This window comes from Anopheles gambiae, chromosome 3, assembly GCF_943734735.2.
Source record: "Anopheles gambiae chromosome 3, idAnoGambNW_F1_1, whole genome shotgun sequence".
In the NCBI taxonomy this organism is placed as follows: domain Eukaryota; kingdom Metazoa; phylum Arthropoda; class Insecta; order Diptera; family Culicidae; genus Anopheles; species Anopheles gambiae.
Window position 1 is genome coordinate 45,253,200 of NC_064602.1, and position 18,306 is coordinate 45,271,505.

Here is an 18,306-nt window from a genome sequence, read left to right on the forward strand (position 1 = left end):
TTACTTTTCATTTAAAGCGTACGTGGACAAATGGAACTCCCTGATATGAATCCTTTGCTATATTTTCAATTTCACCCTTGCCATCAAGGTCATATTACATTTACTATATTGCAAAGCTTTTTTACTTTTTTTGTGATTAATAATAGTAGTTATCAATATTTTAATGTTAATTTATATATTTTTTGAATGAAATGAATGAAATGAGCGGAACGGGTGAGAAAAGAACAATCATTTTTAGAGTAAAAAATTTCTCGGACATTTGTACTACATTTTAATCGTATTTGAAATAATACAGAACAATTTTAGACTGTGTTGTACTCATTTTGCTACAATTTACAAACAAGCGATACAATTTTCATCATTATCATGTACACTGATTCTCCCATCAGCGGTGCTGTAGATACTAATGCATTTTAAATTGTTTCATTGGACAAAAGTCGTAAAGATTCATTTTTCACTAGCATCTGTTGCTTTGACTGACACTTTGCATGACAAAATATGGTAAAATCAAATGATTGCGTTGCTGCTGAGTGGCAAATGTATGTCCAAAACGGCATCGCGAAATTATGTGCGAAAGTGGCCATCACATTGCCCCTCTCGTAACATTCTTGGAATTAAATACATCATTAACAAGCTAAGTGGCGAAATGTGTGCCATTTCGGAAGCGATAAAACCGCAGTCATGGCACTGGTGTAGCAATAACCCCTTAAAAGGAACGGGATCCTTTTTTCGAACCCCGTTGGTGAAGACCGCAAGGTTCATTTATCATTGGTTCAATCAGACGACTCAATGTTTATGTGTGTGTTTTTGTTTTTTTCAGACGGGTTGATCTCTTGATACTTCCAATTTGACGAATTCTTTGTCATTTTGTAATCATCTTTCCGAATGTAATCATCTTTGCAATGTATTACCAAGGATGTGTCAGAAGCAACAATGTTCACACGACTAGGGAGACAATACTGTTAGGGGGATAAAACATATATTAACAACAAAAATTGCCCCGTTTTGGCTTGCAACGCCCACAAGATGAAGATCTTGTTAATGTGACATCAATTTATACATGATATGTTATATCCTCCATCCTTTGCCGTTGCTGGACAATCAAACAGAACAACATTAAATATTTTATATTATACTCAATTGCTGACAAGAAAATATAACTTATAACATAAATTAGGGGTGGAAAGTCGTCAACTGGTGGGACATAACATGCCCGTCGTGGATTCAAGCCTAGAAAGAACCGTCCACCAGTAGCAAGAACTGACTATCCAGTTGCATGGAACTGAATAAGTCTCTAAAGCCTATATAGGCATGTGCCTAGGACGTTACGCCGAATAAATAAAGATTATTGAACGATATCGCAGCTGGTGTGTTTATTTCATACTCTTGCAAGCAACAAAAAAACCAACTCGACAATCAATGCAAACTACTGACCCAAATGCAGAATATAGTTTTGCACTTACATAACAATCCGTAGTGTATTAGTAGTAACGCTCAAAATAGGGTCTTGATTAACCTTATTCACAACGATCCATCCCTACTAGATGGAGTATCGATACATTCGCTGTGAATGGAAGCCATATTAATCGGCCAATGGCTTCCCGGCCAACTGACACTAATACTGTTCGCTTTCCCTCGGTTTCGATGAATTGTGTCGACACGAAAAGGTAACGGGCAAGAATGTAAGCAGCACAGGCACACACCTTACACGTAGATCGCAAACAAACATGCCCTCCCCCATGCCAGCCCGCGGTGATGTCACTAGTCAGCTGCTTCGTAATGCAGGACTAGGGAGATTCGCGTCGTTCCAAGCTTCAAGGCAACTCTCAATATGGACACTTGACCCTGTGGGGAGCCCTCAAAAAAGGTGTGGACTTGTGCAGTTAGTGTCGTTAGGGGTGGGATATAATCAATTTGAAATCTATTACTCGTGGCTGCGCTCGACCGACTATCAAGCGACATTCCTTTCCGATAAGCAATGGACTGTGTAGAATATTGATGATGTGATCTTGGTGTTTGTCAAAGGTCACACCCGCTAACCGAATTTATTGACTTCTTTTGTGTACCATAGTAAAAAAGACTGTAGCAAAACTACAACCTAGGCAAGTTTGAACCACGGTGAATGATGTCATACGGTCGACAAGAGGGATATCTTGGGGCAGAGATACAACAAAAAAAACTTGTCCGGTCACTTGGTGCTTCAAACCAGCTGGCTAACGTCCATCCATCGTTGCTTATGTATTGGGTTTTCTAACACCCTGACCGTGTGTGTTAGTAAAATCAACCGCACGTCACATCGGTAAACATCGCAGGCAAATGGACATTCATCGGTACAGCTAAACGTAGTTTTACTGCCTTGGAGAATGTTACTTCATGATGACGCCATCTTAGCACAAACTTGTCATCCATAGATACGAAAGTGAGTCACGTATGAATACGTAGCCTTACCGAAGATACGTCAAAGATTGTGTTTACCATTTATTGGTAAATAAGTTTTCATTGTTTTGTTTTGATTGAATCTTTCGCCGGACTGTTGTTTTTGCTTGTTCCTTTCGAAATAGTTCACTGGGGCAGCAGTACGTTTTGGGAGAAGATAGATGATTGATGCCACCTTCTAACTTTTAAACGATGAATAGTATTTTTATTAAAACCTCCATCACGCGTGTCCTTCAATGAATGGTTATTACAAATGTTAAAGACTGCCCACATCTAAGGTATGGATCGTTTACTACTGTAGTGCAATGGAAATAAATCGGTCATTAATATTGGTTACACCTTCGATGTTTGATGGTGTAGGACATACCTTAGTCTTGCTATGTACTTGCATTATTCTCACAGTGAAGGCATATTCCCTCGTCGTAGTTGTCCGATGTTCATTAAGAACACTTACAATAATCTAACCAAATCGAGCCTAGAGATAAATCGTAGAAAGTCCTCCTTCACCAGATGACCTTGATAAACTGTGGAACCGAAGTCTCAACGTTGCCGTTAGTAGCTTTTTTTTTTTGTTTAGCCTAGCTAAAACTGGTTTCTCTCAGCTAAACCTAATCAAGAGAACAGTTCAGCATTCGGTCAGGTGTGTACTTAAATGTATGCTAATTAGTCTTGCATTCAACTGAATCAAATATAGCCTTTATTTTCAATATGATATTTTTGAGCTTAATGAAAAAAACATTACTATATTAGACACCGACGTTTAGAAGTTTCTTATTAATTCATTAGATAAAACGTAATACATAACTTAAAAAAAAACTGAACTTGTTTCAATTTCTTTATTTAAGCATATGTACGAATTTTAAAAATGAAGATCAATAATGATTATGTGAATCGTTTCCCGTACCACAGCCTGTGCATTGCACGGGTGCAATATGTGAATAAATTAAAGAGTAAATGCTAATTGATTGTGCACACAAGACCTTGTCGTACATATATCTTGTGTGACTTATAAACTAAAACTCTGGTCAATATTTGTATATAGCCCAGATTCTTGAATTTTCCTTATATTAGTCTTAGAATAGTTGCACAATAGTTGCATAACAATAATTTATTAATAGCAACGCCTTGGTTTTATAAACAGTGTTTATCGTACATGGTTATTGATTTAATTTTTTTGTAAACTATAAACTGAAATGTTGTTTATTAACTTTTGTTCATTGCGTTATACACCAGACGATTGGCCAACAATATCCATTTTTATTCTATCGTACTGATTATGGTCAGTTTTAGCAACCGTACTATTATTAAAGTATAATGCAGCTATTTCGTTCGCCATTCTAGACTGCCCCATTATTGGTATGAATGACAGTAAACTTCCACAGTTGATTGTTTTGTGGCACAGTCAGATGGCTTCGGGTGGCCACTGCTTTGTTATTAGAGACGGATGGTGATCCTTCTCGACCGGCCCGGAATCCATTTTGACCCGCCATCACACACCACCACCCTTCCGATAGTTACCATCCACTCGGAATCTGGGCCATTATATACCCTCAGGAAGGGGGGCTATTAGTTGACTGTGCAAAATGGAACGTCGCAACACGTCCATCAGCCGCGGGCTGTCTCTCTGCTCCTGTATCCGTAAGCTGAATTATTCATATTCAAATTGTGCGATTGTGACCGCAAGTTTCTAAAAAAAACTGAAGAAGAGCAAAAGGAAACGAACTAAAGAGAACAAAACTGCGATCGGAAGCGTTCGTTCAAGTGCTCCAACCGCTTCGCGTTGGCGTCATTCGACCGGCCACGATTCTGTCCACACGCCAGCTCTCTTTCCCGTCTGACGTGGAGCTGCTACTACTACTCAAGTGTAGGTGGCTAAAAGGGTGGCGTATCAGAGGCCGAGGCATGTTGTGAAACCAAAGCGGTCTAAATTATCGATCGTCTTGATGTGTGGTATCGCACCGAGTCGAGCCTAATACTAATGCCGGAGAGTTTAATTTATGCGCCTTTGTTGTGTTGCCACAAGTATCCAGAACACACGTTCTCGAAACTGAGCCACTTGAAATTTTGGGAAACATGCATGTAAAGATCTGTAAATCGAACATTCCAAAGAATATTATAAATTCAAGGTTACTGTTATATCTCATCAACATGTGTTTTTTTACTCGAATTATTAAAGAGACAAATGAAACAGAAATGCTCAAAGTCTCTATAAGCCAAACAACCAACCAATCAACTCTACTTGTTCTTATAGATTACATTTAAACAATAAGAGCTCTATAATTGGGATTAATTATGTTGGTTTCCGTCTCTTACGCATGAATTTTCTTATTTTTTAGATATATTTAATTTGTTTTAATTACTTTTTGTGTTTCTTTACATCATACATTTTCTAAATCATATAATTAAGTGCATTTTATTTCCAAAACATTTCAACGGAAAAGTAAGTTTGGAACCGAAACTACAAAAACAAAAACTTATCTCCATGTTTAATTATAGCTACGCAGTCCCGGCATAGGGTATTGCTAGTCTTATTTACTCGTAATTACCCGTTATCTTACAGCAAATAATGAGCAAATATTATAGAATCGCTGTTCCTTCACGGCTTCGTTCAAACGCGAATGGACGGCGAATTAAAGCTGTAAACGCCGTTAAAAAATTTCGTTTTGTTTTGTCGCGATCCTTTAAACGCAGACTAATTGGACGTGATCTGTATCGCATTGGAACCTACAGCCATTGCACCAATGCGGGTAATTAGACATGTCTCAACCTCTCTCCAGTTTTTCTTAATATTTGTAGTTTAGTTTAGTTTTTTTTAGTTTAGGAGGATTTAGGATAATTTTGCTTTTAGGAACTAACACGGAAATTAAGTGAGTGTCGTATGTGAAGTTTGAAGTGTTTTTTTTCTGTTAAAAAGTTTGCTCATCTATTGCTCACTATGCCATGCTGTTTTTGTTTTAAAATGAGACATTTATCGCATGTTTTGAAAAAAACACCTAAAAAATAAATGCATAAGTACTTGAGCATTTGCTCTATTCACTCATTTCTCATTATCAGTTTTGTTATTGTCGATGAATTGACGCGCTACTAAAATATTCTCTGGAAAATTGCAGAACCTCTAAATATTAGTATCAATCATCCAAAAGTATGTCTCGTGTGCGATTACATTGAAATTGTCTATTTTATCTATTTAATATTCAATAGAGACGGCATTCAATAGGATTCAAATGATCTAAATGACAAAAAATAGACGACGAAAAGCATACATAATGCTGATTAGAATGCGTTTTGTTTTCATCCAGTGGCGTTATTTTGTGTTGTTTGGCGTGACAAAAATGTGTGTGGCTTTGTGGCTTTATCCAAGTAGTAATATAATTCAACAATGTATCCTAGACGGGTATATACGTGGTTTTGTTTGTTCTCTGATAAGCCGTTATTTTACGGCTTATTGGTGGTTAGCTGGTTAGGCTTGACTGAGTATCATGTGTAAGAGTGTTTATAAAAGGTTGAACTCACATACGGAATCGTTGATTTGGTCACCTTGCTGCTGGTATAGATCTAGATTATGATACATCTATGACTATCTATCCATCCACACGCTTCCACCTTTTCTTCATACATGGCTTTCATGTCCAGCCGACATTAAGCTAACAAAAAAGTATATAATAAAACGAAAACCAAACCAATGCTTTTGTCATATATGTATTCATGTTTCATAAATGAACATGGTTTGTAGGTTTTCAGTCACAATGATGCGATGCGACCGCTGTGTGTCAAACGGCCACCACATGGTCAAAATTCGCTGAACAAATTCATTTCAGAGGTTTCCTTGAAAGCCTACTTCACTGTTTCTTGTTATTCTATATCATGTTCATTAATACTCCCTCTCCCTTTTTCTTTTTGTCATCGTGCGAAAGGACTTCCTGATGGGTGTGTCATTTCCGAAATAACCATCAAACAGAACCTTATCGCATATTACGCTCAAACTTCACTGTGTGAAATTGTTACGGATATTTTACAAATATTAGGGACATTATGTTTTATAATTAAAATTTATGAAATTAAATCCTTCGTTCAATACTTCATAAGTCTAACCTTTTATTTTACATTATTTCACTTTTTCCATATACTAACATGTACAAAAACGTTATGTAAATTCAACAATGTCACAAGTGTAGCATGTGGAAAACCTTTGTGGCTGTTCAAATTCCAGGTTGCTCTTTGTTTATCATTAATTTGTTTATATTAATTTTTGTTCATGATTTAATGATAACTCAGTATAGACGAACCTCTTCACATTCTACCCACGCCTCGTAAACTCATCAGAAAGTTTAATGTTCTTCATGTGAAATGTGGTGATATATACACACAAAAATAGCTGTATATTCCAAGACATAGGTCAAATATGTTAAATTCACCCTAATCGATTATGTCATCAGTAAGATGCTTTACATTACGTCGTGACTTAATTCTTTCCATGAAATTTGTTTCCCTGAATGACACCACATTGAACAATAAAACAAACAACTGCTTGTATCGTTTGTGAAGTAGCTACGGTTTATTTCATCAATAGCAAAATCCAAATCGAACGACAGTTATTTTCAAAATCAAAATCTTTTCTTATAAAAACGACATTTTTATAGCAAACAGCACCATTAGTATCATATAAATATAGTTCATACAAAATATAAACAGACATTGGGGCCCTTCACGATTCTAGTCAGCTTTTTGTATGGAGTTTGACAGTTGGAGGCTGAAATCATGTAAACATTCCATACAAAACTAGCCTGCTATTTTCAGTGTAGATTATTCTAGCCTCAAAGCTAAATTTAGATTCGAATACCTGCTCGAAAACACAGTGTTGTTTACATTAACCCCAAGGTGCATTAAAGAGATCAGGTGATGGAATATAGAATCAAAGTGTATGTAGTCTAGGTGGTTTCATAGCATGTTTTTTATAACCAAATTTGATTTCATTTTTTGACAGAACGGGTGAAAACTTTTGCACAAACAAGCATTCTGGAAGCTTGACGAATACACAAAACACTTGTAAAATCTTTATTCAGAAACTGAAGCGATAAAAATCAGACTTCTAAATTCATACACCTTGGGATAAGCTCACCTGTATATTATACCGACTTAAATAGCTGCTCGAAAACTGCTATATAATGCAAACAGCTGACAGGCTGAAATTTCAGCCTACGAACTTAAAACGGAAAGGGCCCCATTATCTGTTTTATTTTGAAAGTATTTATCGATAAAGCATATTTTGAAAACTATGGGATCAGGCTTTTTCAGTTGTAGTAAATTGATACACCTTGGAATTTGATCTCTAATATAATATTGTATAATATAATAATATGATATTGTACTTTTAAGATGTTTGCAATTACAAATTCGGTTAGAAAACAAATTCCTATTGTCATCACACGACTTAGGAGTGTAAACGTCTCATCACCTAGTTGCTCCATTATGGATCGTCACGCAAACTATTGACAGATTAATTACTTTTTGTTTGAATAGCACATGCAAGCAACGTACTGACGAAACGGTAAATGTTCCCATTTGCTCTATCGGAAGTACTTAATCAAGCTTCACTCTCAGCGGCTGAACAATTGCATAACCAAACCTCCCTAACGGATGACAACCGGTTTCTACAACGGCTACTTACTGACACTGACGCTTAATGTTCTATTTCTGCTCTCTTCAACGTAACGAAAAGAGATTTTTTTTCGAATAGTTGTTTTTTTACATAGTGAAAATATTATTACTATTACTATTACTATTAACTGTATTAACTATATTATTTTACTGCATCTATCACGAACTAAGTTTAATGCTAAGACGAACATAATAACTTTATTACACTTTTTTTTTATTTTAAATCCAAAATTTATGATTACATTTCAGTACAGACTACCAAAGTATTCATCACATTTTAAACTTATTGATTTGTATGTAAGCTATCGATGCATCAAAAGCTAACCAGCAACAAAATAGCCAAGAGATTAATTCACAGCGTAAGGTTTTGAGTGTTTGAGTAAAAAAGTAATTTGTGTAGTGTATTTTTTTTATTACACACAACTGCATGTAACGTAAAGGGTAAAGTCATGAGAATAGTACCTGGAGACATAGTTTATGAAAAACACGTACCAGTGTGATCGTTCATAAAAGGAATGCAAAGGAATGACATGATCCTTGTTTCAGCCCGCACAGTGTATTACGAACCTGGCGAGATAACCTGTTAATCCCCCGGTTCGTCTCAAGAAGGCCAAAGCACGAACGCGATAATTGCTGTCTTGTTATTTGAGAGCAATTATTTTTTCCCCAATTAACAAGCGGTTCCATCGTTGGACGAAAGTGTATTGCCTTGGTGCAATTTCGTAACTGAAAAAAGCTGTGCGAACGTTCATAAGCATTATCAAGCATATATTTTATTATATATATATTCGCAATTTGGGGTTTTATCTTAAACGTTCATCTTTTATAACATTTTTAAGCTTAAAATTCAGCTTCCATCACGAAATAAAGCTGTAGAATTGAAATGGACCCTGCAAAATGATGTTCATTTTATCACAAGTACCTCGATGAATTGAGCAGCACAAACGAACATATAATCGAGGTCACAACTCTGCCTGGTTGCGTCAAACGAACGCTTGAGCATTTCTTCTAAACTTGTCACAATCGTTTTCATACAGTTCTGCTATCACTCATTGGCGAGAATCAGTATGATGAATGATGGGGTTTAGTTTATGTCAAATGTTTTAGTGGTATTCTCAACCATGATTTTAATTATCGGTCAGATTTTATTCGTTGATGCAACAGATTCTCTCAGCTGCTCAACAATTTTGTAAAGCTGCATGTTAGCCACCAAACATGTTGTTTGCTGCCTATTCTTTCTATTCGGCCCTAGCTGATGAATTCCGTAACGGCAAGGTTTGTAAATGAGAGCAAATGCATATCTTTGAACACCAAAATAGGATTATTGCTGTAAATAGAATAAATAATAGTGTACACAAACATGCTTCAGCCCTAGCCAAGCAGTCGTTGATGGAATCCAGATGGCCCACTAACAAGTTGGAAGAATATTGATGCCGTCTCGTGCATCGAGAAACAGGCCCCTAACCTTTGCCCCTCAATCGATGGTTGAATTGCATGAAATGGACAGTGTTGCTCTGTTTCCGATGCACATTGCTGATATACTGGGAATCTACTTTTTTGTTCTCTATAATCATTCATTTTTGGTTTCATAGAAAAGCATATATAAAACCTAGAATTTCGATACCAATTATTAAAAGATGTCGTATTGGGGTCCTACTTCCTTAATACTTATGTGGGGTCCTACTCACTTAACTAATTGAGTATTGCAACTGTTTTTAGACAGTCTAGCCATGTTACAATTGCCATCATCTTTCAATTCAAGCTTAAGGATTAATAAACGTCTTGCATGGTGTAATGGTGACTTGTCCGCCCTTGAAGACAGCTCTCAACACATATTCATGGGCAGATTTTGGTTCCAAAATTAGCTGCATACACAGTAAAGTTGCAAGCCACAAATGCCTAAGGCATTACACATCTTACGTTTGAATTTATTAGTGTCTGTTTTCTTTGTGGTATGAGCCGATTTTGCACTGTTGTAATTAATGGGTTTAAGTACGACAAACAATACGTTTACGTGCAAGTGAGCAAAGGTTAACAGCAATGAGTTTCGTTGCTATTTGTATTTCACAGGTTAAATATGTCAGATCATTAATTTCGCTTTCTATTCCTTTTTTTCATTTACAACTAGAACGACACAAACACAGCGTTCCTGAGAGCAGCGCGGGCAGGGGATCTACAGAAACTGATAGAGTACCTCGAAACCGGTCAAGTGACCGACATCAACACGTGCAATACGGTATGGATGGAAAATTTGGTGCAGATGAAACAATCAGCTCTTATGTCCCTGTGTCTCTTTTCATTGTAGAACGGTCTGAACGCACTGCATCTAGCGGCAAAAGATGGACACTATGACATCGTGAACGAGCTGTTGAAACGCGGTGCGCTCGTCGATAATGCCACCAAGAAGGGTAACACAGCGCTTCACATCGCTTCATTGGCTGGCCAAAAGGAAATCATTCAACTGCTTCTGCAGTACAACGCATCGGTTAATGTGCAGTCTCAGAACGGATTTACGCCGCTCTACATGGCTGCGCAGGAAAACCACGACGAGTGTGTGAATTATCTGCTAGCAAAGGGTGCTAATCCAGCGCTAGCTACTGAGGTAAGCTTCACAGAATAGTTGAATAATGAGTGTAGACAATGCAATACCACTCTTTCAATTATAATAACATTTTTCTATTGTTTTCAGGATGGCTTTACACCGTTGGCGGTAGCCATGCAGCAAGGTCACGATAAAGTAGTTGCAGTGCTCCTTGAAAGCGACACTCGTGGAAAGGTTCGATTACCAGCTCTTCACATAGCAGCTAAAAAGGATGACGTAAAAGCGGCGAAGCTGTTGCTAGAGGTGAATATAAATGAATATAAGAACTTTTAATAAGAAAAGAGCTGTTAAGAACGATAATTAGATAATGGGGGCCTTCACGATTCTAGTTAGTTTTTTGTATGGAGTTTGACAGTTGGAGGCTGAAATCATGTAAACAATCGATACAAAACCACACAAAAAACTAGCCTGCGATTTTCAGTCTAGAAAATTTTAGCCTAAAAGCTAGAATTAGATTCGAGTACCTGCTCGAAAACACGGGTTTGTTTACATTTATCCCAAGGTGCATTAAAGAAACCAGGTGATCGAATCTGGAATCAAAGTGTATGTAGTCCAGGTGGTCTCATAGCATTTTTTATAACCAAATTTGAATAAATCTTTTTGACAGGATGGGTGAACATTTTTGTTCAAACAAGCTTTCTGGAGACTTGACGAATACTCAAAACACTCTTAAACCCTTAATTCAGAAGCAGAAGCGATAAAAATCAGCCTTCTAAATTCATACACCTTGGGATAAGTTTACCTGTATATTATACTCACTTAGATAGCTGCTCGAAAACTGCTATACAATGCAAACAGCTGACAGGCTGAAATTTCAGCCTACGAGCTTCAAACGGAAAGGGCCCCAATGTCAGGTTACCCTTATTCAGTACAAATAGTTCTCTATACCACCATTCATTACTTCATGTGAAATCGAATGATGTAAATATAGATTTTTTTTAATAATCTTTGTGTTAGGTCTAACTTTAATAATATATTTGATCTTCCCGGCTTAAATTAGATTAGACCCCTAATTATACGTTTTATCGATTACTCAATACTTTTTTCGTCGAATGTGGTGTAGTAGAACTACGCGTTTATGTAACAATTCAAAACGAACGTTTTGTAATAACTTTATGCCTTGTAAAATATGCAAGATGTAAGTAAATAGGGCATCTTGAAGATGTTGTTGAACGTCGTCCCGGATGTTTACATAATGTAGCTTGATTGCAATTTGTATCTTCGTAACAAACATGAATTCCTCGTATCCTCATAGCTGAAATGTGTATAATTTAATCAATTAACTAAATTCCATCTTATTTCATCCAAATTTACAGAATGAACACAATCCAGACGTATCATCCAAAAGCGGCTTCACTCCACTACACATCGCTGCTCACTACGGCAATGTAAATGTCGCTCAACTATTGATTGAGAAAGGTGCAGACGTGAACTTTACTGCAAAACACAACATCACACCACTACACGTTGCGTGCAAGTGGGGAAAGCTGAACATGGTAAAGCTGCTGATCGCTAACCATGGTCGCATCGACAGTATCACCCGGGACGGTCTTACGCCTCTTCACTGTGCCGCCCGGTCAGGCCACGATCAGGTGATCGAAGTATTGTTAGAACATGGGGCCGAAATCATTTCCAAGACCAAAAACGGACTTGCCCCGCTGCATATGGCGGCCCAGGGCGAACACGTCAGCGCGGCTCGCATTTTACTAATGAACAAATCACCCGTTGATGATATTACGATCGACTATCTCACTGCGCTCCACGTCGCCGCCCACTGTGGTCACGTGAAGGTAGCAAAGCTGCTGCTCGACCGAAATGCCGATCCGAATGCACGGGCACTGAACGGTTTTACACCGTTGCATATTGCCTGCAAAAAGAATCGTATTAAGGTGGTGGAGCTTCTCCTAAACCATGGTGCAACAATTGGAGCAACAACAGAGAGCGGCCTAACGCCGCTGCACGTGGCCAGCTTTATGGGATGCATGAATATCGTGATCTACCTGCTGCAGCACGATGCAAGTCCGGACATACCGACTGTTCGCGGTGAAACTCCACTTCATCTGGCAGCACGTGCTAAGCAGACGGACATTATACGCATATTACTTCGAAATGGAGCGTACGTAAATGCACAAGCTCGTGAAGATCAGACACCGCTTCATGTCGCTTCAAGGTAACAATTATTTTGTATTGCCTTACTTATTGCTCGAAATTAATCATTCTATTCTTTTGGCAACAGAATTGGTAACATGGAAATTGTGATGCTGCTTTTGCAACACGGCGCAAAGATTGATGCTGTTACGAAGGACAACTACACACCGCTACACATCGCAGCAAAGGAGGGCCAGGATGAAGTGGCAGCATTGTTACTGGACAGTGAAGCCAACGTAGAAGCGGTTACGAAAAAAGGCTTTACACCGTTGCATTTGGCGGCAAAGTACGGTAATCTTAAGTGCGCCGAACTGCTGCTAGAGCGCGGTGCCCAAGTGGACGTACAGGGCAAGAACGGTGTTACCCCGTTGCACGTTGCTAGTCACTACGATCATCAAAAGGTAGCGCTTTTGCTGCTCGAGAAAGGTGCTTCACCGTACTCGCCAGCTAAGAACGGCCATACCCCATTGCACATTGCGTCAAAGAAGAATCAGCTGAACATCGCAACCACGCTGCTGGACTACAAGGCAGACGCAAATGCGGAGAGTAAAACTGGTTTCACACCGCTTCACCTATCTGCCCAAGAAGGTCATGGTGATATGGCCCGTGTTCTGCTGGACAATGGGGCAGATCCAAACCATGCCGCTAAAAATGGGCTAACACCATTGCACTTGTGCGCGCAGGAAGACCATGTAGGCATTGCCGAAACGCTGCTGGAGCACAAGGCTCGCATCGATCCGGTTACAAAGACTGGCTTTACACCGCTGCACGTAGCGGCTCATTTTGGCCAGGCGGGAATGGTGAAGTACCTGATCGAAAACGATGCTAACATCGAAATGAAGACCAATATTGGCCATACACCGTTGCATCAGGCTGCTCAGCAAGGGCACACACTCATTATTAACATTCTTCTAAAGAACAAAGCTAATCCGGAAGCAGTTACTAATGGCGGCCAGACAGCGCTTTCTATTGCGGACAAACTGGGCTACATCACAGTGGTGGAAACGTTAAAGGTAGTCACAGAGACCAGTGTCACACAGACAGTGGATGAAAAGTTTAAGATCGTTGGACCGGAAACTATTCACGAGACGTTCCTGTCGGACTCGGAAGATGAGGGTAAGTTGATACAATGGTTTAAAACTGGACTATATTTACTTTGGGCGAAGCTTGTAAATTATGCTTAGAAATGTATGGGTTCAATTGAGATGAATCTCCCCATTAACTATGTTCTGTTGTTAGCGTCATACGTAAAATGCTTTTTGTAATTTGTAAATATGCTCCCCAGTATAGTATACGAACCATATCAGTATACGAACGTAAACTTGTCGTGGGAGGTCTTTGGTTGGGCTCATGGGGGGAATTGCTGAAAAATCTAGCAGTTGAAGGATCTGTAATTCACAAGATATATCTTTTGTTGTTGTAATTTGCAAAACATAAGTTGCTATGAATCCGCAATCACAAAGGACACTCTTTGACACTCTGCAGTGATCACGATCTTTTCTCTGAAATGCTTACTAAAAAAATCTTGCTGCTTTAAGTGCAATTGCTTTATTTGACCTTTAATCAAACTATCTATCCTTATTTCATATCTCTAACTACTTCTCTCTTTCTATCTCTTTTACTTTCCCTAACCTTCTATGATCCGTTGTATTGTATATTTCCATGTCCTTTATGTTTTCCACCTAATGTTTGACCACTACAATGTCGTTCTCTTACAACGATGTGACGTTGTACTGTCCATTGGAATTCAACAACAATTAAATACCCCGTGATTGGCTATGTCAACTAACTTTTCCTCTGCGTTCTGGCTATTTTGATATGGGCCGGTATGCAAAATTAAATAACTTGTGGTAAACAAACAAATTTTGCCACATAAATCCGCGTATCCCTGCTATTCCTCTCACTAAATATTCCCACGGCGGTTGGCCGTACGTCCCCGGAGGGCCTGAAGGAGGCACACCACCCCCACCGACCGCTATGAAAGCCCTAATGCAAGCGCAGCAGTTGTATGGCGGTAGTGGTGCTATCAAGTACTATCAATCGCAAATGCGTTACACACGTAAGTTTGTCGTGAACTAATCAGCCTGAGTCACACATACACATACACGCAACACGTACAAAACAAAATTATCTCTTTTTCTCTCTCTCTCGCGCCAAATTACATGCATAATCATACATACATAAACTAAGTTACAACAGCACCTCGCGTCTTCGCGCATAATTTAGGTTCTTTGTTTTGGATATTGTATTTTGGTTTTCCATCGACGTCGAAAAAGGGCCGATGGGTTGTTCCCTAGTTGCAAAAGGGTCTGCTTACCTCGTTTCGTACCCATTCATTCAATCACACATAACGCATTGTTTTTACAAACGATCCAACAGCTCTTGACACATGCTTTCTCCTCTGACCCTCCCACGCTTCATTCATCATAAATCGCCGCGTGTTCTAAATCATTCACTCGCTCACCCTTCAACGTACCCACCCTCGCAATATGTTATCCACACATACACACACATACACACACACACAACCATGCACTGTGTGCAAGACCTATTGGAGCAGTTTTAGTATACTGCCAACTAGCGAGCAAACCGAAAAAGAGCGTTTGGAGTCAGCATGCTTCTCTACAAATACGCGAACATCGCTTAAACAGTGCAGCATGGTACAGTGTGAGTGCCGCAGTGCTTTCCACGCTCGGTCCTAACCAAGTTGAGCCGAACGCACGAGAAGCACGTTGTTGTAGTCAATCGTGTTCATCGGTAGTAGCCTCGCGCGTGTCCGGTTAGCGTAAAAAAAAAACGTTTAGTATCCCCTTGAGAATTCAATCCTAGCTAAACACGCCCCAAGTTAGCGACCTAGAATCGAAACGTAGCGGATGTTTTCGGCGGAATTAGCTTCCATCGCAAACTCTCAGGTCAGATACTATATACAAACTGTGACCCACCGAAATCAGATTACGTGTATTACATTCATGGTGGAGAATGATTTGACCCCGCAGCTAAGCATGTTTGTGTTTATTCACGTGGTTGCGGTCAGCGGACCGGCACTGGTCCAAGCAATAAAATAGCACATGCCACTAATTATCGTCCATTTGCCGGTTTGATTGTTTTTCGCAAAGGTGGCGAACGAATCGTGCACGACTATTGTGACATTGTGAGCTGTCCGCATCGTGTCGAGTACGAATAATGGTCCCTGGGGAAGGGAGCTAAGCGGCGAGCGCGGATGTCCAATCAATTCATTTTTCTCCGGATCCGCAGTGGCCACGGCCTACATAGGGCAGTTCGCAGTGTGTGTTGTTTCAAGTTTCAATTTGAAGCATTTAACCAAACAGTTTGGGCGTGTATGAACACAGTCAGACGGTGCGGGATAGTATACGGCATGTTGTGGACGCTTGTAGATGAGTGTGTAGGTTTTTCATATCAGAAACACTCTAGATAGACAGTTCGCTAACGGATCAAGTGGTTCTAAGATGTGTTTGTTGTTGAAGTTCAAAAGTATGGAAATAAAAATATCGTCCTATAAAATAAATTGTCAACAAAAGGGGGCGATCTGAGTCACGTGTACTGTAGAATGACGAACAATTTTACTTACTAGCAATATGGGTCGCCGATTCTGTGAAAACAAAACTTGTGATATATATGTATGTAATACGTTTTTCTCAGGGTATTATACTGCATTTTTTACATGAAGAGAAACTATTTTTCACCTTCTTTGTCTTAAATACCCAGAACCGACACGACAAATTGCCGTTTTATCAACATGTTTGTGGTCAATTTGTGATATCACGTCTCTAGAATCAAGAAAATTATCTTAAATTAAATAATTTTATGTGTGATTTTATTTTTTCGGCAAGATAGATTAAATCCATGTATCAAGCATAAAAAAATAAAAAACGTGTCATAGTTCATTGATCATTGAACTGATACCGAATGTCCCCCTTTAGGGCAAGTGCCTCCTTACTGCCAGGTAAAAGCAGAGAGCTCCGTAATATTTAAACGTTTTTCTTTTGCCGAACAGATTCTCAGCCATCTATTTACCCGTAATGAGAGATCTGGGACATGCGTCATTTATCATAGTCTGACTAAGACGGCACATATTCTAACGCGGCACAGTTTTAACTAATCATTTATGTCACTGCGACACGAACATGCATTGCGTAAATGAGGAAATGCATGCTGCTTGAACTGGCATGGTGGTGCATAGCTTATGTGAATGCATTCGAGTTCATAATTTTGTGGAATGCAGTCGGCAGTTGCGTTCGTTCATTCGTTTTCCATGAACTCTGTGCTGGCGGCTGACCGGTGGGTTGGAATCTTAAGCAGCGCCAGTATGGTCGCGTTTACTGTTCGATTTCGGTCGCTATAAATAAACAGACTATGTACCACTGAGCAACAGAGAGTTCCGACATGAAATTGTCCGTTTAAAAGAGAGAGAACCGTTATTGCACGACTGGTATGGATGGAACCTTAGGAACCACCATCATCCATTCCCCACAACGCGCTGTACCGGAAAAGATGTTCGCTATTCGATCGTCTGAGCTTCGCAGTAAAAGAACCCGACAAACGAATGATTAGTGGGAAAAGTTGCCCGTGCCCCTGTGAATCTCTCGATTGAATAATGAGCGGAAATATGAGGAAACCAGCGGTCTCTCGAGTAGTCCTCACCCTTCCCATGCCTAGAGCGAATAGGATTTTATCCAAGCGAGAGCGGTTTTAGGGAGGTTTTTATTTTGACTCACTTTGGTCCCAAAGTGTTGGCACCTTCTTTACGACACTTTTGGAAGTGGTAGTTGAGAAATGCATCGATACGCGACTCAGCATCCACTTCGCTTTCCGTGCCACGTATATGTCTTCCATCGTTGATGTTTTGGGAGATAAAAATAAACTTTCTCTTTGAACTCGACAAAATCTGGTACGAAATGCTGATGACGTGAGATGGGAAGTAGATCGTTACACGGATACGTACAATTTCCGTACATACGGTTCACGAAGAATGCGGCAAGTTGGTATATAAAGACTAACTTATATATAACACTCTCAGCTTGCACAAACAAATCAGATTCGTGTTGTATAAATGTTTTCATTTAGTGTAAAAGATAATACGATGGAATGGATATGTAATATTATAAGTAAATATCATAACGGTTTGTGGTTCGTTTATTTAGTACAACTGTACTAAACAACAGGTTAACGACAAAATAGAGCACATTTATAGTCCCGCTCTCCCAGTTGTGTATCATCTTTGTCGGCCTGCTGCTCGGTGTGCTCTATATTGAGTACATTACCCGCGTCTCTCATAATATGTGTGTATTTGTAGCATATGGTAGCACGAGTGCGTACATCTGAACGATTGTTTGTGTAGGAGTTTTCACGGCGATCACGCGTTCAGACACGATCACAGTACAGTACCATATCGTTCCTTGCAGAAAACGCTAGTGAGACTCTGCCCTTGGGTATAGAAGGTG

The 18,306-nt window shown here is 39.3% G+C and overlaps 1 protein-coding gene across 12 annotated transcripts in view; it reads left to right on the forward strand.

Moving 5' to 3' along the window:
• Positions 1 to 18,306, forward strand: part of LOC1279352 (ankyrin-3) — a 51,670-nt gene that overhangs the window by 19,372 nt on the left and 13,992 nt on the right. For 8 of the 12 annotated variants that reach the window (XM_061653785.1, XM_061653784.1, XM_061653791.1 and 5 more), the window contains exons 3-8: positions 10,223 to 10,330; positions 10,400 to 10,696; positions 10,784 to 10,939; positions 12,013 to 12,866; positions 12,933 to 13,960; positions 14,796 to 14,903. In XM_061653785.1, coding sequence (XP_061509769.1) covers positions 10,223 to 10,330; positions 10,400 to 10,696; positions 10,784 to 10,939; positions 12,013 to 12,866; positions 12,933 to 13,960; positions 14,796 to 14,903 — 2,551 coding nt within the window. Of the gene's footprint in view, positions 1 to 10,222; positions 10,331 to 10,399; positions 10,697 to 10,783; positions 10,940 to 12,012; positions 12,867 to 12,932; positions 13,965 to 14,795; positions 14,904 to 18,306 lie in introns of all 12 variants that reach the window. The other 4 variants (XM_061653789.1, XM_061653788.1, XM_061653790.1 and 1 more) reach the window with 2 other exon arrangements.